Source organism: Rhincodon typus, chromosome 42 (genome assembly GCF_021869965.1).
Source record: "Rhincodon typus isolate 14 chromosome 42, sRhiTyp1.1, whole genome shotgun sequence".
In the NCBI taxonomy this organism is placed as follows: domain Eukaryota; kingdom Metazoa; phylum Chordata; class Chondrichthyes; order Orectolobiformes; family Rhincodontidae; genus Rhincodon; species Rhincodon typus.
In genome coordinates, this window is record NC_063373.1 from 11,417,119 (window position 1) to 11,442,020 (window position 24,902).

General features: G+C 43.4%; 2 protein-coding genes across 4 annotated transcripts in view; one reads left to right on the top strand and one right to left on the bottom strand.

Annotated features, from left to right (window-relative positions):
• The first annotated feature begins 5 nt into the window (after positions 1-5).
• Positions 6-6,255, top strand: LOC109916371 (gastrula zinc finger protein XlCGF8.2DB-like). 3 transcript variants are annotated; one of them, XM_048619415.1, is made up of 3 exons: positions 6-247; positions 909-975; positions 5,037-6,255. In XM_048619415.1, exon 3 carries the CDS (start codon positions 5,146-5,148, stop codon positions 6,094-6,096), a length of 951 nt encoding a protein of 316 aa, XP_048475372.1. In that variant the 5' UTR covers positions 6-247; positions 909-975; positions 5,037-5,145; the 3' UTR covers positions 6,097-6,255. The 3 variants fall into 3 exon arrangements, with proteins under 3 accessions (XP_048475372.1, XP_048475374.1, XP_048475373.1); XM_048619417.1 differs by lacking the exon at positions 909-975; XM_048619416.1 differs by having other exon boundaries at positions 66-975.
• An 11,062-nt stretch (positions 6,256-17,317) lies between these two features.
• Positions 17,318-24,902, bottom strand: part of LOC109916374 (zinc finger protein 239-like) — an 8,831-nt gene continuing 1,246 nt past the window's right edge. Inside the window, exons 2-3 of the mRNA XM_048619424.1 lie at positions 24,032-24,162; positions 17,318-18,201 (exon numbers count right to left, since the gene is read on the bottom strand). Of these exons, the coding sequence (XP_048475381.1) occupies positions 17,462-18,127 (666 nt within the window). The 5' untranslated portion in view covers positions 18,128-18,201; positions 24,032-24,162 and the 3' untranslated portion in view covers positions 17,318-17,461. The remainder of the gene's footprint in view (positions 18,202-24,031; positions 24,163-24,902) is intronic.

Below are 24,902 nucleotides of genomic sequence, written 5' to 3' on the forward strand. Positions count from 1 at the left end.
GTGCCGGGCGAAGGCCGATCCAAGAACGGCGCGAGGAAAGGCCGTGTGCACTGACGATTGGACTGAGGCAGTTGTTCAGGGACACTGACCTCGCACAACGGCACCCCCCACCGCCCCCTCCAAGACCATAACACGGACTGCTTTTGTAGCAAACCGGCTGGAATTTCTCCTTCAGACGGAAAGCGAGGGCACCGGAGATGCTGGATATCCGAAAGGAGCAGAGGGAATGCTTGAGAAACTCAGTCTGGTAAGACTTCCTCAGTTCAAGTTCTGTTCGTGCGGGAGTGAAAATAGAGACAGTGTGAACTGGGAGGATTCGTAACCACCCGGTGGAGGCCGCAGACCTGAATTAGAATATCCCGATCCCGCGTTTATTGCAAACGGGAAAATGACAGCAGGCCTCAGGCAGTGACAGGCCAACGTTACCGCCGCCATCTTTATTGGGAGCAATGTTCCGCGAGACGGATGCGCGCCGGCCATGCTTTTAGGGGTCAATGTGCAGAAAGGCATACGCGCCTTTCCCAGAGGGGCACGATTTACACCAGGAAACTGAATCCAAGAGAAATCGTTTGTCTCTTGCCAAGTTCTATCCTGGACTGATAGTGACGGACTTTTGAAATGTATATGGCAGTAAATTCGGAGGATTAACAGACCAGAAGCTCAAAGGAAATATTGCATCAAGATCTGAGAGAGTCACTTGATTCATTAGGACCTGAATGTAATCAGCAAGTGATGAACATAGAAGGGAACAACTTTGTTCTGTCTGTGGGAGAAAATATCTATCAGCGGTCAGAACACCTCCCAAAACTGTATTCAGTTCTGAGCCACAAACCTTAGGAATAATGCGATGCGTTTGGAATGTGTATAGCACAAATTTTACTGAGTTTTAATTGAATTACAATGTTTAGCTTACAAAACAAGATCACACAGAAGAGTCACAATGCAAGAGAGGGAGCCATTCAACTCTGAGACCAGGTGAGCTCTCTACTTCAATCCAGTCACATTCGTTCCCCTGTTCTATTCCTGTAACTTGCATGTTATTTTCTCAATGCTGATTGTTTATTTCAAAATGAAATTTAACGTCCACTTTCACTCCCATCAGAGCTTGTAGGACATCACTATTTGATCTGTGAAATGTTCTAATCACAGCCCCCTCTGTCTCTTATTCAGAACTTTTTCATCTGTCCCACGTCTGCGTGCAGGCAGTTAAGGTGAACAGATTGTCTTTCCATAATTTGTTTAATCCTTTTGTGATTCTTCTGTTTTTCTGATCTTTTTAATCTTTTGAAATCCATTCTGAAAAAGTTCCTCCATATGCTGTCAAAGACACTCACACCCTTTTTAGAATTAGATGACCAGAAGTAGACACAAAACTCAAGTTGTGGCTCAATATTCTCAACATTACTTGCCTCCTTCTGTCTTCAATAACAGTATTCATGAAGCTCAAGATGCAATTTCTCTGCAGACTAATGAATATCTTCCTATCCCATCTGCTAAAATACATCACCTCACAATGAGGGAAGCATTTGCTGGAATTCAAAGACTAAGGTGTGATTTTGATCGAAGTTCTTTTTTCAAATGTGAATTGTGACTGCTGATGAGTTAGCTAGGAACTATTTCCAGTGGGTTGGGAATTGAGGTCAAGCAGACACCATCTAAACATTGCAGCAGGGTCCAGCATCTTCTAAGACGAGTGTTCCAGATCCTGACAACTCATTTTTGGTGTTGAAAGATGAGCTGCTATACCTCAAACTCCTGCTGAGCTTCTTTGGAGCAGTGCAGGAGTCTCAGGACAGTGTTGTCAGAGTGGAAGTGATGTGGAATGTTAAAATTACAAGTGACAAGAAGTACAGGGTCCAACTTGCAAGCTGAATGGATATCATTCCACAGAGTAATCACAAAATCTCTGCTTACTGTTGCCAGTGGGGAGTAAGCAGTGAAAATAGTAGTTAAAATGCAGAAAGTAATTTTTTTTAAATTCAGGCAGGATATTGGCATTGCTGGCAGGGTCAGCATTTATAGCCCATCCCCATTGCATTTGAAAAAGTGGTTTAACATGGAACTGTGCAGCACAAGAACAGGCTCTTTGATCCATAATGTAGTGCCGACAATGACAACAAATGAAACAAACCCCTTCTGCCTGCCCTTGGTCCATATCCCTTGATTCCTTGCTTATTCATGTGCTTATCTAAAAGTCCCTTTAAATGCCCCTATCATATCTGCCTCCACCACCATCCTTGCCAGTGCATTCCAGACTCCTACCACTCTGTTTTAAAAAAAAACTTCCCTTCATGCTTCCTTTGAAGTTTACCCCTCACACCTTAGTGCATGCCCACTTGTATTAGACATTTCAACTCTGGGAAAAAGATTCTGACCATCAAGCCTATCTATGCATCCCATAATTTAAGACTTGTATCAAGTCTCCTCTCGGCCTCCACTGCTTTAGAGAAAACAACCTGAGATCTTCTGGCCTCTCCTCATAGCTTATACCCTCCAATCCATGATGTGGAGGTGCAAGTGTTGAACTTGGGTGGACAAGGTCAAAAATCAGACGACACTGGGTTATAGTCCAACAAGTTTATGAGACAACAGAAGTTTTCGGACTCTTGCTCCTTCTTCAGGAGATAGTGAGATAGGTGGCATCAGACACAGAATTTATAAGTAAAGATCAAAGGGTTATAGAACTGATGCCATTGTATTGAACAAACTTAAGATGTCTGTTAAATCTTTAATCAGTTAGGAAGGAAATGGGGGTTTTGATTGATTAAAATGTAAATCCCAGAATTTCTTTCAAGTCACTGCCCTGAGATAACTTCAGGTTTTCCATTATAGCAAAGGTGTCATCTGAGGTCAGGCAATGCATTTTAGGTGTGGGGCTTTGTTTAGAATCAGTCCGTGTTTTAACTTGGAGTCAGACGGGTTTTATTTCCAAAATAGGAGTTTTTAAAATGTTACATTGACTGTTTACAAACTGTGTGCTCTTTATACAAAATAGAATGTATCTGCAAATGCAAATTCACCCCATAGATTTGTGTGCGGGCGCGTGTGTATGTGTGAGGGAGAGACAGAGCGCGTGTGTGTGTGCGCGCGCGAGCACGGGAGAGAATGTATGTGCGTGTGAGAGAGAGATGGAGAGAGAGACCGAATGTGTGTGCAGGTGAGGGGAAAGAGAGTGTGTATGCTCGTGTGAGTGTGTACACGTACACGCAGGTGAGAGTGGAGAGAGTTCCTGCGCGCATGGGGGGAGAGAGCCTGTGCGTGCGCAGGTGAGGGGGTAGGAAAGAACACGCACGTGCAGTTGATGGGGGGGAGAGAGAGAGAGAGTGTGTGTGTGTGTGTGTCTGTGCACGTGCGGAGGGGAAATGTGTGTGTGAGGGAGAGAGCTGCTGACAGTTTGGAAGAATTCTCATAGTCTCATTGGTTTGAATTCCTGTGTGTGTCGCGAGACTAATGGGGTCCATTTTGGTGGTTGGGCAGAAATTGAGCCCTCGGCTCCAATCCAGGCATTGTCCTAGTATACCTCTTCTGCACTCCCTCCAAAGCCTCCACATCCTTCCTGTAATGTGGTGACCACAGCTGAACGCAGCACTCTAAGTGGGGCCTAACCACAGTATTACAAAGCTGCAACGTGACATCCTGACTCTTGTACTCGATTCCGTGGCCGATTAAGGCAATAATATACCTTCCTAACCACCTTATCTACTTGCGTGGCCATTTTCAGGGAACTTTGGACTTCAACCCCAAGATCCTTCTGTACATCAATTCTGTTCAGGGTCCTGCCATTAACTTTTCCTTAACATTTGATCTCCCAAAGTGCAGCACCTCACACCTACCCAGATTAAACTCCATTTGCCATTTCTCCACCCATATCTGCAAGTGATCTATATCCTGCTGTATCCTTTGACAACCTTCTACACTATCCAGAACCCAACGAAGGCGCCTTCAAGAACTGCTGCAGTCCAGGTACTGCAAGTGGATTCATCATGCCGTCAAGAAAGGATTTCTAGGATTTTGACCCAGTGAGAGTGAAGGAATTACAATATATTTCCAAGTCAGAGTAGTGAGTGTCTTGCAGGTAAACTTGCAGGTGGTTGTGTTCCCATGTATCTGCTGCCCTTGACGTTCTAAATGGAAGTGGTCGTGGGTTAGTGTCGAAACACCAGCACAGCCTAATCAATCAGTTTGAAGAATGTTTTACTTGCAGGGCAGGTTATCAAGTACAGCAAACTAATTGCTAAAATATTACATCCTATTCCAGCTGAAGGCCAACATAAATCCAAAGTGTAGGAATGATTCAGTCCTGGATGTGATTAATAGCAAAATCCAACTCCTGCAGCAAATTCTGATCTTGCTGGTTTTTCAGCAGGTTGAATGATTGATTTGAAATGCCTTCTCGTACATGGAGGGGTGAGTGCTCTCTCTCCAGCCTGAATCTCTTGCTCTCAGTTTGAAAGTGATGGTTTTTCCATGAACAGCTTCTTTTGTCCTTCTAGTTGGTAAGTTTGGAAGGTTCTGTCAATATTCTGGTCAAATTGAAGAGAGATGAAGCCCATCTCCTTTCCCACTGCTCCATCTTTCTCTGTTCCTCAGTAGAGACCGGAGTCTTGTGTAGGCCCAGACTAGGTGGTAGGTTCCCTTGCCTGAAAGCCATTACTGAACCAATTCTGTTTTTATGACATTCCACGCTTTCATGGTCACATTGTCTTCTTCCCAGCACCACAAATAAATTTACCAGATTTATCCAAACAACAGAAATTGCTGCAGAAACTCAGCGGCTCTCATAACATCTGTGGAGAGAAAACTAAATTAACATTTCAAGTCTGTTCTGAAGAAGGGTCACTGGACTTGAAGCGTTGACTCTGTTGCATTCCACAGATGTTGCCAGATCTACTGAATTGCTGTTGTTTCAGATCTCCAGCATGAGCAGTTCTTTGTTTTATTATACCAGATGAACTTCGCTCATTTTCACATCCTGCATTTGACACAGAGAATTCTTGGTCACATTTCCTGATTTCTGTTTTCAATTTATTTTACAGGCTATTTGATGGGACGCATATGTAATTGGGAAACTCAAACTGAACTTCTCTTCAGATTCTGGCAGACATACTCGATTCATCAGGACCTGAATGTCATCGTACTTTGATTATGGAAGCAAAAATAATCGTTCACGTTGAGAAACCATGGAAATGTGGGGACTGTGAAAAGAGATTCAAATGTCCATCCCACCTAGAAAGGCATCGGCGCAGTCACACTGGGGAGAGGCCATTCAATTGTTCCCAGTGTGGAAAGGGATTCACTCGCTTAACCAACCTGCTGTCACACCAGCGAGTTCACACCGGGGAGAGACCATTTAAATGCCCAGACTGTGGGATGTGCTGTAAAAGTTCCAGGGACCTAACATCCCATCAACGTGTTCACACTGACGAGAGACCGTTCAGATGCTCTCACTGTGGGTCCAGGTTCAAGCGATCATCTAACCTCACTGTACACCAGCGAATTCACACTGGGGAGAAGCCATTCACCTGCAATGATTGTGGGAAAGGATTCACTCACTCATGTCACCTGATGACACACCAGCAAGTTCACTCTAATGAGAGACCTTTTAAATGTTCAGACTGTGACAAATGCTTTAAAAGTTCAAGAGAACTGATGTCCCATCAACGTGTTCACACTGATGAGAGACCATTCAGATGTTCTCACTGTGGGGCTGGGTTCATACGGATGCCTGACCTCACTGTCCACCAACGCTGTCACACTGGGGAGAAACCATTCATTTGCTCTGAGTGTGGAAAGAAATTCAACAGGTCATCTTACTTGCTGTCACACCAGCGGGTTCACTCTGATGAGAGACCTTTTAAATGCCCAGATTGTGGGAAAGGTTGTAAAAGTTCTCAACAATTGATGATCCATCAACGTGTTCACACTGACAAGAGACCATTTAGGTGTTCTTACTGCGGGACTGGCTTCAGGCGATCATCTGAACTCATTGTACACCAGCGAGTCCACAGTGGGGAGAGACCATTTACCTGCTCCAAATGTGGGAAGGCATTCACTCAGTCATCCCACCTTCTGAGACACCAGCGAGTTCACAAGTAACTACAGTGATTGGATTTTGCTGTGAATTCTATTTGGGAGTGAACCTGTTTCATCTGGGTCTATTTCCACTGGTAGTAAATAAACTCCCCTTCAGTTGTAGATTTTTTAATATTCTGGATAAACGTCAAATAAATCAGCTTTGTATAAAATACAAAATATGTGAAGTAATTTTATTTTAATATCACTAGCATAAATTAGTTGGTTTTGAAGGGCTGTCCCTTTCCCTGTCTCCTCCATCTTCACCTCCAACAAGAAGCATGAGCTTCTTTGTCTCAACCTTGGTTACAATCAGTTGCCTCTGCTGCTTCTCTCCTTTACACTAACCAAACTCCCTCATGATTTTCTCTTTTGAATCCAGAACTTGCATTTTTCTCCAGTTTTTTTCTCCAGTTTTCTCTCCAGTCTCTTGTCGTACCTGACCGGAGCTTATCTGGATTATTCTCATTTTAACTGTGGATCATCTAACTTCCCTCTCTTAACTTATATTGTTAATGGCTTTGTCTTTCTGTCTCTATCTCATACAGTTCTCTTCTTTTAAATCCACCATCACCACGCAACCTGAGAAAAAGCAACCTTTGATACCACTGTCCTTGAAATATCAAGACCCATCTCCTGCCTCCCTTTCCCCTCCAAATTGTTCTTGGTCCTTCAAGGATCAATACTTGGCCTCATCCTACTTTTCATCTATATATTGTCAATAGATGACAATATCTGAAAGTACCCTATTCATTTTTATATGTACACTGACAATCCAGTGATGCGCGCGCAGGTGAGGTGGGGGGAGAGAGTGAAAGTGTTCCCCTTGTCCTTACCTACCATCCCACCACCATCCACATCCAGAAGATCATCAGACACCACTTCTGCTACCTCCAATGAGATGCCACCACCAGACGCATATTCTCCTCGCCTCCTTTATCAATCTTCCGCAGGTTCCCTCCAGGACACCCTGGTCCACTCTCTCTTCCCCTACAACTGGCGAAGGTGCAACACCTGCCCATTTACCTCCTCCCTCCCAACTATCCAAGGAACCAAACATATCTTCCAAGTGAAACAGCGCTTTGCCTGCACGTCCTCGAATCTAGTCTACCATTTGCTGCTCACAATGTGGTCTCCTCTACAATGGGAAAATGAAGCTTAGACTGGGTGACCGCTTCTCAGAACATCTATATTCTGCTCACAAAAAAGACCCTGAGCTACCTGTTGTCTGCCACTTTAAAACACCAACCTGTTCCCTGGCCAAGATCTACGTCTCTGGCTCGCTGCAGTGTTCCAGCAAAGCTCACCACAAGCTGGTAGAACAACACCTCAGTTTCCACTTGTGGACTCGCAGCCCTCCAGACTCAAAATCGAGTTCAATAATTTTAGGGCCTAAACTCCCTCATGTCCTAGCCTCCTACCCCACACACCAGGCCTTGTAATCACATAGTGTGTCATTACAACCTACTTATTATTAGTCACTAACAGTTCCCATGAAGAACTATTCACCCTCCTAGCCAGATCGTTATCAACTCCTTTGTCTGTCCAACTGCTCTTCTCTTTCTTTGGGCTCTATCCTATCGTTTACTCCCTATCCCATCCCCCTCTCTGCTGTTCGCATATAAACCAACATTTTCCCAGTTATCATCAGTTCTGAGGAAGGGTCACTGGCCCTGAAACATTAATTCTGATTTTTTTTCTTCACAGATGCTGCCAGACCTTAAGAGCTTTTCCAGCATCTTCTGTTGTTGTTCCTGATTTACAGCATCCGCAGTTCTTTCAGTTTTTATTTAGTATGCACACATTGTTCTCGTTTTAACTCAACATGTTCCAGCCATTCTCTGGTTCAGTACTAAGGGTAATACCTTGATCAATTAGAGCCAACCTGTTTAGTTTATATTTGAGGATTATGAGTAGTAACTGTCATTAATCACCTAACCTCTGCATTCACCATGACAATGTCTCAAACAATCAGCATCACTTACCAACCAATCAGCACTCTCTTCTCACACAGTATAAAATGTTGTTCTGCTTTCCATTGGTATTTCTTGTGTATGTTCTGATGAGAGCACAATGAGAAGCTTTAATAAAATGTGTCTATTTTCAGCATTAATCACTATTCTTAAATTGCTGCAGTCTGTGTGTTGAAGGTGCTGTCACAATGCAGTTAGCTAAAAGCTACAGGTTAAACCCTCAGCGATGATAAGGGAATGACGATATATGTCCAGGTCATTAATATTAATTTGTATTGTACTGCACTGTTAAAAGCATTTAACATTCCAGGTCATTTCATAGGCATGTTATAAAACAATATTTAACACTGAGACACATTAGCAGATACTAGGGTAAATGACTAAAAGCTTGGTCAAAGAGAATGGTTTTAATGAAAATTTTAAAAGAAGAATTAGGGAGAAAGTTCCAGAGCTTATGGCTTCAACAGCTACAAATGGAGGAGTAATTAAAAGAAGGAAGGCTCCAGAGGCTGAAATCAGATGAGCTGCACATATAGAAACATGGGAATTCAAAGCATGATTAGGCCATTCAGACCCTCAAGTCTGTCCCACCATCCAATGACATCACGACTGATCAAATTACGGTCTCAATCCTCTCCTGTCTGCCATCATAACCCTTAATGTCCTTGTGAACCAAAAATAGATACAGTGTTTCTGTGAAAAAACATCAATGATACAGGTTCCAATTCTGGAGAAGAGATCACAGAGATAGAGATGATCACAACCAGGAAAGAAAACAGAAGTAAGATGCCAAAATTTTGGTCCATCCCAACGAGGAGTTTTGCTGATCAGTGAGCATGAGTTGGGGAAGGTAGGGGTGTGGTGCTGGGTGAACAAGACTTAGTGTGAGTTAGTGCACGGCCAGCAGAGTTTTGCGTAACCGTAACATTCTCGGTGAAAAGTGTGTATTTTGGAGCTTCTTTCAGAGTTCTGGTTGAGTATTGGAGATAAGCAATGACCATTCAACCCCTTGGCCCTGCTCTGTCTTTTTTTTAATCATTCATTCGTGGGATATTGGCATTGCTGGCTGGCCAGTGCTAATTGCACGTCCCTTGTTTCCCTTGAGAAGGTGAGCTGCCTTCTTGAACTGCTGCAGTCCATGTGCTGTGCATTGACCCACAATGCCATTAGGGACTTTGACCCAGTAACAGCAAAGGATCAGTGACACGTTTCCAAGTCAGGATGGCGAGTGGCTTGGAGGGGTACATGCAGGTGGTGATGTTCCCATGTATCTTCTGCCCTTGTCTTTCTAGATGAATGTGGGTTTGGAAGGTGTTGTGTCAGGATCTTTGGTGAATTCCTGAAGTGCATCTTGTAGATAGAACACACATGCTGTTACTGAGCGTTGGTGGTGGAGGGAGTGGATGTTTGTTGATGTGGTGCCAATCAAGTGGGCTGCTTTAACCTGGATGGTGCCAAGCTTCTTGAGTGTTTTTGGAGCTGCATCCATCCAGACCAGTGGGGAGAATTCCGTTATTCTTCCTGACTTGTGACTTGTAGATGATGAACAAACTTTGAGGAGTTAGGAGGTGAGTTACTTGCCACAGTAAATAGCCTAGCCTCTGACCTGCTCTTGTAGGTACTGTGTTAATTTGGCAAGTTGAGTTGCATTTCTGGCCCATCTGGAGTTCCAGACCCCCAGGATGTTGATAGTGGGGATTCAGTGATGGTTACATTAATATCAAGGGGCGATGATTAATTATTGGTGATGGTTTTCTCCTGGCACTTAGGTGGCATGGATGTTATTTGCCACTTGTCAGTCCAAGCCTGGATAATGCAAGATCTTATTGCATTTGAATATGGATTTCTTCAGTATATGTTGTGAATGGTGCTGAACATTTTGCAATTATCATCGAACTTCCTCACTGTTACCTTGTGAAGAAGGGAAGGACATTGATGAAACAGCTAAGATGTTGGGCCTTGGACACTACCTGAGGACCTCCTCCAGAGATGTTGTGGAGCTGAGATGTCTGATCTTCAACAACCACAACCATCTTTCTATGTGCCAGATATGACTTCAAACAATGGAGACTTTGCCCCCAAGACCCATTGATTCCAGTGTTGCTAGATGTTCTCAACGCCACAGTTGGTAGAATGCAGCCTTGATGTCCAAGGCTGTCGCTCTCACCTCACTTCTGGAATTCAGCTTTTTGTCCATGTTTGAACCAAAACTGCAATGAGGTCAGGAGCTAGTGGCCCTGGCAGAACCCAAACTGGGCATCGGTGAACAATTTAATCGAAGTGTTGCCCAACTGGAAACCATGGATAAAGTGGAAGATCCACTCCCTACTGAAGTCTGGGTCTGAGGCATTCAAGTTGGGCGACCCTGACCTATACAGGAAATCTAGGTACAATCCTCACAAAGTCATCAGGGCCAGCAAGAGACAATACCAGACTGAACTCCAGTCCCAGACTAACCACACAAACACACGTTGATTGTGGCAAGGCTTACACGATATAACAGGCTACAAAGCAAAGTCACATAGAATCAATGACAACAATGCATCTCTCCCTGATAAGCTCAATGTGCTCGTTTTGAACAAAAGGTCACTGAAATGATGTCATCTGCCTGACAGCCTCAGGTGCACTTGTACCCACAGTCACCTCTGCAGAAGTCCAACTGGCCTTCTTGACAGTGAACCCACGGAAAGTGACTGGCTTGGATGGAGTCCCCAGATCCTGTCCAGACCAGCTAGTGGGAATATTTTCAAACGTCTTTAACACCTCCTGAGTATGATGTGAGGTTCCCATCTCCTTCAAGAAAACCATGATCATGCCGTTGCCAAAGAAAAATCAAGCAACATGCCTTAATGACTAGGCAGCATGAGGAGCAGGAAAGCTGACGTTTCGGGTGACTCTCTGTGTTATCTCTGACTCCAGCATCGGCAGTTCTTAACATCTCTGAGTGCCTTAATGACTACTGCCTGGTGGCTCTGACATCCATCATTATGGAGTGCTTCAAGAGGTTAGTAATGGCACACATCAACTTCAGCCTCCCAGATTGCCTTGACCCAATACAATTTGCCTACTGTCACAATAGGTCCGTAGCAGACACCAGCTCCCTGTCCCTACACTCATCCCTGGAACATCTAAATAACAAGGACACTTGGTTTCAGACTCCTGGTTATTGATCTTAGCTCCATCTTCAACACCATAATTCCAATAAAACTCATCTCCAAACTCTGAGACCTAGGACTCTGCTCCCCCACTTGCAACTGGGTCAACTTCCTGATCCGCAGACCAGTAAGAATAGGAAACAACACTTTCTCCACAATAATCCTCAACACCAGTGCCCTGCAAGACTGTGTACTCAGTGCCTTATTATATTCCTTATACACTCAAGACTGAATTGCACTCTAATTCTACTTACAAATTTGGTGATAACACCACCAACAGAATCTCAAACAATGATGAGACAGAGTACAGAAAAGATATAGACAGCTTAGTGGCATGGTGTAAAGACAACAATCTCTCCCTCATGTCAGAAAAACAAAGAAGCTGGTCATTGACTTCAGGAAGCGGAGTGGAGGACATGCCCCTGTCTGTATCGGTAGTGCTGAGGTGGAGGTGGTCGATAACTTCACGTTCCCAGGACTAAATATCACCTATGATCTATCCTGGCCCATCCATGCTGATGCTGCAGTCAAGAAAACACATTAATGCCTGTACTTCCTCAGAAGGCTAAGGAAATTCGGCATGTCCACAATTACTCCGACCACAGAAGGCATCCTGTCCAGGATGCATCACAGCTTGGCATGGCAACCGCGCTGCCCAAGACTGCAAGTCCATCACAAAACCAGCCTTCCTTCGATTGACTCCATCTACAGTTCCCACTGCCTCAGGAAAGCAGCCATCATAATCAAAGACCCCTCCCATCCCGGTTATACTCTCTTCCAACCTCTTCCATCGGGCAGAAGATACAAAACTTTGAAACCATGTGCCAACAGATTTAACAGCAGCTTCTTTCCTGCTGTTATCAGACTTATGAACAGACCTCTTGTTTATTAGAGTTGATCGTTCTCTGCGCCTGCTCTATTACCCTGATATACATATGGAAAGGATGATTTGTCTGGTTGGCATGCAAAACAACACTTCTCAGTGTATCTTGGTGTATGTGACAATAGTAAATCACATCAAATAAATCAAATCAAAAACTTTCTTAACAAGAATCTATCCATCTGTTCCTTAAAAAAAAATCAAAGTATGAGGTAAGTGGAGACTGAATCAGTTGGGTTTTTACAACAATTCAGTAGCTTTCATGGTCAACGTTTCCTCAGCCAGCCCCTCAAATTAGAGGTTCATTCACCTCCTTTTCACAACCTGCCTTTGTGTTTCTGTGGGTTCTCTCTAGCTCTCCTTTCTGTTTCATCAGAGTTGTGCAGTTTGTCATAACCCGAATATCATCAGATTGCAAACGCAGAAGGAAAGAACACTGTTCCCAGTCGTGAGAAACAGTACATGTTCAATGTGTGCAAGTGACTGCAGCCAATCATTTAAAACACAAATGCAGTCACAAATGGGAAAGAGCATGGAAATGGAGGCACTGTGGAAATCGACACAGATCCCTGCCTGAGCTGAAAATCTATTCACGAAATCACACTAGAGAGAGACCATTCACCTACTTTGTGTGTGGGGAGGGATTTACCGACTCCAACACCAGCAACCTCACATGACTGAGAGACCATTTAAATGTCCAGTCTGTGTCAAATCCTTTAAAAGTTCCCAGGAATGATGTCCCATCAATGTGTTCACACCGATGAGATCCTTAAGGTGCTGTCACTGTACAACTGGGTTCAAGCAGTCATCTGATCTCTTTGTACACCAGCAAGCTCACTGGAGAGAGGCCATTCATTTTCAATGAGTATGGTTAGGGATTCACTCAGTTATCTCAACTGCTATGACACTGTAATCTTCACACAGGAGACAGGTTGTTCACCTGTGGGAAAAGATTCAATGAGCCAGCCAGCTGACACACCAGCAAGTTTACAAGCAACCAGAGAGATTGCATTTTGCTGTAGATCATATTCGGGAGTGAACCCATTCCATCAGGGTCTGTTTCTCCTGATGACAATAAATTTCACTTCAGTTATAGGTTTTAATATTCTGGGTGAAAGTCAAATAAATCAGCTTTGTATTAAACACATGATATCTCAAATCTTTTTTAAACCACTAATGTAAGTTGTTTCCTTTTAAAGGGCTCTCCCTCTGCTGACTCCTCTATCCTCACCTCCAACAAGCGCTAGGAACTTATGGAGCTTCTTAGCCACAAAATGACAATCTACACCACTAGACCAAATTGTCTCCAGTGTTCCTCTTTGTCAGACCTCTGAACTTGTATATTTCTCCAGTTTTCTCTGCTGTCTCTCCTCATGCCCTGTCAGAGCTCATCTTAACCCTATTCTCATTAAACTATGGACAATCCAACTCTTCCTGCTAAGTGATAGCTAGAACCCCAGACGCTGGAGTCAGAGTCAACACAGTGTGGAGCTGGAGGAACACAGCAGGTCAGGCAGCATCAGAGGAACAGGAAAGTTGGTGTTTCAGGTCAGGAGCCTTCATCAGAACATCATCGTTCTGATGAAGGGCCCTGACCCGAAACGTTGACTTACTTGTTCCTCTGATGCTGCTGACCTGCTGTGTTCCTCCAGCTCAACACTGTGTTGACTCTTCCTGCTAAGTCATGTGTCTCTTTTTTTTCATGTTCTCTCTCATCTTATAGTCCACCAAGCCAGGTTTCACTCTGTGATTTTATGTGGGTAATTTTACCATGAGCTGAGATGATAAAGTGGGAGCTCTTAGTGGCAGTGAAATTTGCTGAATTTAAGACAATTAAAATAAAGTAGCAATGGAAAGGGGTAAGCTGAAAATGAACAAAGCTTGAAATTAAAAGAGGGTAGAAAGAGCAATGCATTGCTGCCGTTGTTCAGAATCTACACAATTTGTCCATCAAGCTGCATTAGCCTTTCACAATCAATGTCTTATTAATGGGGCAGAGCAGCGGCACAAAAGGAATGAAAAGGAAGTACATCTTGCTTTCCACATCACACTACCTCATGGGACATCCTGCTCCATATGCCCAATGACATGCTGTGACCGGTCACATGAAGATCCAGGACAGAAACTCATGACCCTGAGTCATCCTCAAATCAAGGAACCGCGAGCACAATGGGGAGGTAATGTGCAGCAGGAAGCATATGTAGTCATTTTGGGCCAGGAGGGGATGTTGTGAATTTCTGTCCTAAACTGAAAACGATGGTTTATGAAAACCTTTGCAGCGGGTTGGAAGTGGAGGATTTACACACAGCAAACACAGAACAAGTGTTTGTTGCTTCTGGCTTTACATTCATGATACTGATGGATTTCAGAACCTCGTTTGATAGGAGGATGGAAGGGGAAGAGTTATACTTGAAAGCTGAAATTATAATAAATATCTGATTGTTCTGAATTTTTATTTTGGACTGGCTGAGGAATTTTGTAAAGTTCATTTACAGGCTATGAGAAGATTAGCTGTCAGCAAACTCAAACTAAACATTATGTTACATGAATCACTTGATTCATCAGGACCTGGCTATTTTGCACTTTTGAGTATAAGAATTGGGTTCCAGGGCATAAATATTATTGACACTTGAGTATAAGTATTTAGGTCTAGGTCTTACGTAAAGGAAAAGCTTTCTTACCCATGACTACAACAGCTGATCTTTATCCATCTTATCCAATACAAATCATAAAGTTCTACACCTCTTTAAATTGTCCACTCAAACTCCTTTGTTTTAAGAAGAACAACCCAATTCCCCAACTAAACTTTCTAATGAAAATTTATCATATATTGAAGTATTTGGATAAACCTCTTCTGTGCCATCTAAGACACCCTCCCATCCTTCATAATGTGTGGTGATTTCTGGTTTACACTGACCTGTGAGTGATGTTATCATGCAGTATCAATTGCAAGGTGACAATGGACCTGGTATGATTCCTTTACTGTTAAAATGGATCCATATCCATTGGTGCTGTTTCACCTCTGGCTGCCCTGGTCACCACTCTGTCCTTTTAGAACATCCTCTGAAACTAATAATGACTTTAGCCAGGTTTAATATCGCAGCCTGGAAGATAAAAGCAATGTTCCCATGGGGAGAAACCATAGTGTTCAGTGTGTACATGTTGTCAACCAATCATCTAATCTGTCAGAACATAAATGCAGTCACACTGGGAGAAACTACGGAATTGTGGGGACTGTGGGAAGGGATTCAGTTCCCTGTCTAAGCTGGAAACTCATTGATGCACTGGGAAGAAACCATTTACCTGACTTGACTGTGGGAAAGGATTCATTAATTTGTGCTGAGGCAACAGACCAGTGACATTATTTGTCATACTATTAATCCAGGTGATGTTCTTGGGGCCTGTGTTCGAATCCTGCCATGAGTGAAATTGTCTGAGAATTTCACAGCAGTGGAAGAGTTACGACAATTGTTAGTGTCATTAGCTACATGTGAAATTTGGCAGTGTTTTCAGATGATATCCTTGAGCAGCAGCATTTAAATGAGAAGGAATAGGAGACCAAGGACAGGGATACCAGAGGTAATGGTGTGGGTACAGGAAGATAATCTCGAATCCCGCCATGAGGGAAATAGTCTGAGAATTTTGCAATAGTGGAAGAGTTGCGAGAGGCATTAATATCATCAGCTACATTGAGTGTTGGAAAATGGAAACAGACCCTTTGGTCTAACCAGTTTATGCTGACCATAATCCCAAACTAAACTAGTCCCAACTGCCTGCTCCTGCCCCATATCCCTCCAAACTTTCCCATTCATATACTTATCCAAATGTCTTTTTCATGTTGTAATTGTACCCACATCAATCACTTCTTCAAGAAGTTCATTCCACACATGAAATATCCCATGTGCAAAAAATTTGCCCCTCATGTCTTTTTTTATATCTCTCACCTTAAAAAAGTCACCCACGCCCTCCCTCCCCCCAGTCTTAAATTCACCATCCTAGGAAAAGTCAACTACTACTAACTCTATCTATATGCCTTATTATTTTATATATTTCTATAAGGTCATCTCTCAGGCTCTTAAGTTCCAGTGAAAAAAGTCCTAGCCTATTCAGTCTTTACATGTGAAAGTTGGTAATGTTTTCAAATGATATCCTCAAGCAGCAGCATTTAGACGAGAAAGGAGACCAAGGACAGGGACGCCAGAAGTAATGGTGTGGGTACAGGAAGATAATCTCAAATCCTGCCATGAGGGAAACCGTCTCAGAACTTCACAATAGAGGAAGAGTTGAGAAGTGTTAGTATCATTAGCTATACATGAAATCTGGGAGTGTTTTCAAATGATATCTTTGAGCAGCAGCATTTAGATGCGGAAGAGGAGGAGACCAAGGACAGGGATACTCGAGGTAATAGTGTGGCTACAGGAAGATAATACATAGCAGGTGATACTCTGCTGTGACTTGCCAGATCAGCAAGGAACCAGAAGAGTGCAGGGTCACCCAGAATGACAATAGTGAAGATGTACTGGAGTGGTAAAAGGCTGCCCACAGGGTGAGAAGGACAAGGAAGAATAGCTTATTTTCATCAGTCACACAGGCTGTCAATGGTGACTTCACCAAGAGTTTGCTTGTGTGGTAGGGGCAGAAATATGATTGAGGGATTGAAACAGAGTTCTGGGAAAGATAGACAGATTTGGAAGGAGTCAAAATATTCTGAGAAAAAAACAGAAATTTGAGATGGGACAAAGTTTTGGAATAATGCAAAAACCAACAGTTATGCTTTCGCACTGAGAAGCAGTTGATGACGGCAGATGGAAACGGAATTGGGACAATCCCTGAGAGAGAGAGAGAGAGAGAGAACCATGAACAATATCAGTGAACATGGCAGTTTGGCAGATAGACTCAGTAGTTCGGGGGAAGAAAATTGAGGGATGAGGAAGTGGGTCTCGTGGACAAGGTCAGTGCCAGCAGTAAATGAGGGGACATGAGACAGAAACTGGTGAAACATGTGGTTCACAGCTTAGTTAGGGAGGACATTCAACATAGTTTGGCAGTAGACCTGTGCATAGGAGGACATCAACACAGACAGCTGATGAGATTGTCTCAATCATAGTGACAAAGAAGCTCCATCAGCTCCTTACACTTGTTTTTGGAGGTGAGGATACAGGAGACAGGGGAAATGACGAACCTTCAGAAGTAAATAACATGTAGTTAGATGTATTAAAAAGACTTGACACTCTGTGTCACAGAAAGCTGGTTTATTTGACCTTCATCTAGAATATTAACTTGTGTAACAGGGTTGAAGTCTAATAACATCTCCAGACGTAGACTCTGATAAACATGATTTAGTCCTGGATGCGATTAGCACCACAATCCAATCACTGTCATTACTTGTGAACTCGCTGGTGTCTCAACAGGTGGGATGAGGTTGTGAATCCTCTCCAACATGTGGAGCAGGTGAATGGTCTCTCCCCAGTGTGAACTAGCTGATGTGTCAGCAGGGTGGAAGTCTGTGTAAATCCCTTTCCACATACAGAGCAGATGAATGGTTTCTCCCCAGTGTGAACTCGCTGATGTACAATGAGATGAGCTGATCGCCTGAAGCCAGTGCCACAGTGAGAGCACCTGAAAGGTCTCTCTTCGGTGTGAAGACGTTGATGGCAGATCAGGTCCCCAGAACTCTTATAGCCCTTCCCACAGTCTGAGCAGGTAAATGGTCTCTCATCAGTGTGAACTCGCTGGTGTGCCAGCAGGCTGGATAACTGAGTTAGTCCCTTCCCACATGTGGAACAGGTGAATGGTCTCTCCCCTGTGTGACTGCGTCGATGAGTTTCCAGCTTTGATGGGGATCTGTATCCCTTCCCACAGTCCCCACATTTCCATGGTTTCTCTCCAGTGTGACTGCATTTGTGTCTTGATAGGCCAGATGATTGGCTAAAGCCTCGTCCACACGCAGAACATGTGTACGGTTTCTCCCCACTGTGAACGGCGCTTATTCCCTCCATGTTCAAAACCCGATGATATTGAGGTTCAAGTAAATTGTCCAACTCCATCAGATCCAGAAGTGGTGTTTGGTTTCAGTTTCCAAACTACAAATCCTCTCCATTTAACACCCTGTGAAACTGGTCTAAAACAGAGCAAATCAGGTGAGTGAGAACCCACAACACAAAAACATATTGTGAAAGCTGAATCTGGTCATTTGCGGTGCCAAAATTAGGAATAAGTGACCATGAAAGCTGCTTGATTGTCAAAGGGGAAGTGGTGGATGTCATATATTTGAATTTCTGAAGGCCTTTGATAAGGTTCAATACATTGTGCCACTTAATAAGGACTCATGGTGTCGGAAATAGTATATTAGCGTGGTTAGTTGATTATCGAACTAATCAATGACAGAGTTGGAACATGGGACAAGTTTTCAGGATGGCAACCTGTAACTAGTGGAATGCCACAGGGATCAGTACTGGGGGCCAGAATCATTTTCAATTCATATCAATGACTTGAATGAGGAAAGTAAATGTACAATAGCCAAGTTTGCAGATGACACAAAAATAGGTGGAAAAGCAAGTAGGAAGGATGACACAAGGAGTCTCCAGTGGAATATAAACAAGTTAAGTGAGTAGACAAGAACTTATCATATGTAATTATGAACTTTGACAGGAAGACTGGAGATGAATGTTACTTAAACAGAGAAAGACTGCAGAAAGCTATGGAACAAAGGGATTTGGCAGTCCTCATTCATGAATTTCAAAAAGCTAGCATCTAAGTTCAGTGGGTGAGAGGGAAGTCAAAGGGAATTGAGCATTGAGAGGTGAGTGTAAGATGGATAAAAAACTGGCTCGATCATAGAAGATACAGCGTAGCAGTGGAAGGGTGCGTTTCTGAATGGAGGGCTGTGACGATTGGCGTTCCTCAGAGATCAGTGTTGGGACCTTTGCTGTTTGTAATATATATAAATGATTTGGAGGAGAATGTAACTGATCTGATTAGTAAGTTTGCCGAAGACACAGAGGTTGGTGGAAATGCAGATAGCGATGAGGACCGTCAAAGGATACAGCTGGATATAGATCAGTTGGTGACTTGGGTAGAGAGATGACAGATGAAGCATAATCCGGAAAAATGTGAGGTAATGCATTTTGGAAGGTCTAATCCAGATGGAAAATATACAGTAAATGGCAGAACCCTTAACAGTACTGACTGGCAGAGGGATCTGGGTGTACAAGTACATAGGTCACTGAAAGCGGCAACGCAAGTAGGGAAGGTAGTCAACAAGGCATATGGCATGCTTGCATTCATCGGCCAGGGCACTGAGTTTAAAAATTGGCAGGTAATGTTGCAGCTTTGTAGAACCTTAGTTAGGCCGCATTTGAAATATTGTGTTCAATTCTGGTCGCCACACTACCAGAAGAATGTGGTGGCTTTGGAGAGGGTACAGAAAAGATTTACCAGGATGTTGCCTGGTATGGAGGGCATTAGCTATGAGGAGAGGTTGGAGAAACTTGGGTTGTTCTCACTGGAACAACACAGGTTGAGGAGTGACCTGATAGAGGTCTACAAGATTATGATGGGCATGGATACAGTGCACAGTCAGAAGCTATTTCCCAGGGTGGAAGAGTCAGTTACCAGGGGCCATGGGTTTAAGATGCAAGGGGCAAGGTTTAAAGGTGATGTACAAGGCAAGTTTTTTTACACAGAGGGTGGTGGGTGCCTGGAACTTACTGCCGGGGGAGATAGCGGAAGCAGATACTATAGTGACTTTTAAAGGGTGTCTTGACAAATACATGAATAGGATGGGAATGGAGGGACATGGTCCCCGGAAGGGTAGGGGATTTTCGTTGTGTTGGCCAGCATGTCGATACAGGCTTGGAGGGCCGAAGGGCCTGTTCCTATACTGTAATTTTCTTTGCTCTTCTTGTTCTATAAAAGCAGGGAGTTTTCGTTAAAACGATGTAACGCACTAGTCAGACCACTGTGAACAGTTTTGTGCCTCTTTTCTCTGGAAAGATATATTTGCATTGGAGGTAATCAAGAGAAGATTCATTCGGCTGATATTAGATATGGAGGATCTATCTTACAAGAAGGGGCTGAGTAAATTGGGCCTGTACACATTGGATTATCAACCAATGACAGGCGATCTTATTGAATACTATGAGATTCTTAGGGGACTTGACAGGTTAGACATGGAAAGGTTGTTTCCCCTTGTAGGACAGTCTAGGACTGCAGGGCATGATCTTAAAATAAGGGATTGCATAGTTAAGAAAAATTTTCTTCTCCCAGAGGGCAGTGAATCTGTGGGATTCAAGGCTGACATAGATTTTAAATCATGGAGGCAACGATTATAGGGAGAAGGCAGAAAAGTAGAGTTAAGGATTACCAGATAAGCCAAGATCTCATTGAATGGTGGAACAGAACAGATGAGCTAAAAGGTGAACATCTGCTCCTACATCTTACGATTGCAGAACAGACTGATGTTCTTCAGGATATGGAACCAACATACAATTCTCAGCCTACACAAGGCTTTGACCTCAACAGGAGGTGGCAGAGATACAGATAGGAGAAGCAGAGAGTGAAGGAGCAGGATTTATGTGTCTAAATAAACAGTATCTCCCCAAACTTCAAACTCCACCACCTAGAGGGACTAGTTTCGCAGCTGTATGTGAACACCATCAATTCCCAGTCACACTTTCCTGACCTGTCAAACAACGGGTACCATCATCCACACTCCCTGTTATAAATTCCATTTATTCACGACTGAATCGACCCTCTCCTGATAACTGTCTGAAGCTGAACCAGACTGTTCACAATGGGGAATATTCCAACCGTCTATCTCCATTATCAGCAAGATTATCAATTCCACCTCAGTAACATCACCTGACTCCCCCCTAGTGTCAGCTCATCTGCTGTGAAACTCTCACTGTATCCCTTGATGCTTCTAGGTGTAGCTATCCTAATACACACTCGGGCAGCTACTAATCACTCCACCATCAGTGTTGTTCTTTCTGCTGCCAAGGCCACAAGTTGTGAATTTTTCTCTCTAAATCTCCCTGTCTTTACGTCACTTTCCTCCTTTAAAATGCTCCTTCACACCTCGTTATAAGGCCAAATGTTTGGTCTCTTGGCCTAACATCTCTCTGTGTGGCCCAGTGTCATACATTACTTTCTAACATTTTTGTGAAATGCCTTGGAACGTTACAGAGTCATAAAGGTTTACAGCATGGAAACAGGCCCTTTGGCCCAAATTGTACATGCCAACCAGTTTTGACAATTAATCTAGTCCCATTTGCCTTCATTTGGTCCATTTCCCTCCATCTCTATCCTATCATGTACCCATCCAAATGTTTCTCAAATGTCAAAATTGTACTCACCTCCACCACTACCTTTGGCAGCCTGTTCCAGATACTCACCACTTCCTGTGTGAAAAAAATTGCCCCTCTGGATCCTTTTATATCTCTCCCCTCTCACCTTAAACCTATGCCCTCTAGTTTTAGACTGCTCTACCTTTAGGGAAAAGCTGTTGGCTGACTACATTATCTGTGCCTCTCATGATTTTATAGACTTCGGGTCAGCCCTTAGTCACCTACGCTCCAGGGAAAAAAGTCCCAGCCTATCCAGCCTCTCATATAACTCAAACCCTCTAGTCCATGTAGCATCCCAGTACATCCTTTCTGCACTCTTTCTAGTTTAATAATTTCTTTTCTGTAGTAGGGCAACCAGAACTGCACACAGTACTCCAAATGCAGCCTTACCAATGTCTTGTGCAGCTGCAACAAGACGTCCTAACTCATATACTCAATGCTTTGACCGATGAAAGCAAGAAGAATGATGAAAGCCTTCTTCATCACCCTGTCTACCCATGACTCTACTTTCAAGGAGCTATGAACCTGTACCCCTACACCTCTTTGTTCTATATCATTCCCCAGGGTATCCCATTGATGGTGCAAGTTCTACCTGGCTTAACCTACCACAATACAACATCTTGCATTTACCTAAATTAAACTCCATCTGCCATTCCTCAGCCGACTGGCCCAATTGATCAAAATCTCACTATTCCCAGATAACCTTCTTCACTGTTCACTATATCACCAATCTTGGTGCCGTCCACAAACTTACTAACCACACCCCCTAAATTCACATCCAAATTATTTAAATAAATGATGAATAATAGTGGACTCAGCACTGACCCCTGTTGCACACCGCTGGTCACAGGCCTCCCCAGTTTGAAATACAACCCTCTATCACCACCTTCTGTCTTCTACCTTCAAGCCAATTTTGTATCCAATTGGCCAGGTCTGCCTAGATCCCATGAGATTTAACTTTATGCAACAACCCACCAAGTAATTCCTTGTCAAATGCCTTGTTAAAGTCCATGTAGACTGCCCTCATCTACTGTCTTAGACACTCCTTCAAAAAACCCAATTAAATTCATGAGACACAATTTTCCACGCACAAAGCTATGCTGACTATCCTAACTGAGTCCTTGCCTCTCCAAATGCCTGTAGATCTTGTTTCTCAGAATCCCTTCTAACAATTTACCCACCACAGATATTAGGCTCACCGGGCTAGAGTTCTCAGGCATTTCCTTAAACAATGGCACAACATTAGCCACCCTCCAGTCTTCGGTCAGTTCACCTGTGGCTGTCAATGATACAAATATCTCCACTATCAACTCCACAATTTCCTCCTTAGCCTCCCACAAAGTCCTGGGATACGCTTCGTCAGGACCCAGGGATTTATCTACCTTGTGCTACTCCAAAAGCAAATTGCTGTTGTATTTGAACATGTGACATTTGGACATTCCTAAATCATCAATTTATGAATGATTTGGCATCTCTTATCTATGAGCATTAGAGGAATCAGAGGAATCAGAGCAACATCTGACAAAAAAGTTTCAAAACCATGAGTGGTCTGGACTGATTTGATAAGGAGAAACTGTTCTGTTTTGTAAAAGGATCAACAACAGATTTAAAGTGATTTGCAAATCTGATGCAAGAACAAAAGTGGTGTAGAACTCATTATTAATATAAGCTCAGAAGTAGAAGAGAAATAGACTATAGTGCAGAAAAGAAACGTTTCCTGACTGTGAAAGATCATGTTGGAAGATGAGCTGGAAAGATAGCAGCACATGGTCTGAGGATGGACAACAATGGAAGCTTCATTCAGACACTGTCAGCAGAAGTAACAGCAAAATACTAAACAGAGATCAAATACATCCATTACTAGAGACAGAGAAAGTTAAGTCAATGGCAGAAAGGAGAAAAAGGAGGGGGCGCAGGTGAATGGAGGGGGCGCAGGTGAATGGAGTGTCATGGATTCAGATCCCCAGTAAAGGAACAACACCAACCCTTCAGCCACAGAACTTCTCAGAGAAAAGAGCACAGGTAAATGGGGAAACCTCAATGTGATGATGAATGCTCATAAACATTCATCACTTAAATAATTTCACTGTATTCAATATTAAAATCTCCTGCTGGAGCCTGCAGTTGGAAAGGTGTCAGAAACACTGGAATCAGAGAAAAATCTCAGTTGAGGAAATTCCCAGGGAGTGGGTGATGTCACTGTGCAATTGTCACTGTGTGGTGACATCACACACAGGAACACTGAGCATCTAGCTCTGTGTAAATCAGAGATCACCACACATTATGTAGATTCGGAGGGTCTCTGTGACAAGGCAAACCAGATTTGCCAGAAAGATTCAAGAAATGAGGGATTTCAGTTGCATTTTGTGTTGAGGAAACTGAAATTGTCTGCTTCAAGTGAAATAGATTAAGCAGAGATGAGATAGCTGTGTACATGTTTATGAAAGATTAACATAAAGTAGTTTAGGAAAAATTATTCCTGTTAGTTGGTCATAAAAAAAAGAGTAAGGGACACCAATTGAAAATGTTGGTAAATAGCCACAGGGAAAATGTGAGGACAAATTATATGCAGCACTTGGTAATGATCTGGAATTCAATGCTTACTTTCAAAGGCCGATGATAAAATCACTTGCTTCCTGTCAGATTTTCATATGATGTTTAGTTTCTGTTTCTTGTCCGCAAATCCCCATGTATTATCCAGTGAAGTAATTTTACAATATTCACCACAGTCAGTCCTGGGGGGAAAAAAAAATCAGAAAAGAGAAACATTTCCTCTGTCTCGAATTTGTTGTTATTAACGTCCCACCCTCTCCTAATTCCAGCCGAAGCAAAGAATGTGCACGCTCCCTGGTGCATTTGCCACCTTCCCCATTGTCGTCGGCAACTGCTGGATTTAAGTAACGTCTAGTCAGGGCATTGAGTTTCTGGAACAAAAACAGAGGTTGCTGGAAAAACTCAGCGGTTGAGCTTTTCCAGCAACCTCTGCTTTTGCTCCTGATTTACAGCATCCGCAGTTCCTTCGGTTTGTATTTAGTAGTGAGTTTCTGCCCTGCTCTTTATGAGACTAAACAGAACCACAGATCTTTAGACATACGGAGCAGGATGCCTCGTCTTTTGTGCTGCACTTCCACTTCATCAGAAAGACATCGGACGTGAAAGACTAATGCAGAGATAGTAGGAACTGCAGATGCTGGAGAATCCGAGACAACAAGGTGCAGGGCTGGATGAACACAGCAGGCCAAGCAGCATCATAGGAGCAGAGAGGCTGACGTTTCGGGCCTAGACCCTTCATCAGAAAAGGGGGAGGGGAAGGGGGTTTTGAAATAAAGAGGGAGAGAGGGGGAGGCGGATAGAAGAGGGATAGAGGAGAGGATAGGTGGAGAGGAAACAAACAGGTCGAAGAGGCGGGGATGGGGCCAGGAAAGGTTAGTGTAGGTAAGGAGTTAGGAAGGGGATAGGTCAGTCCAGGGAGGAC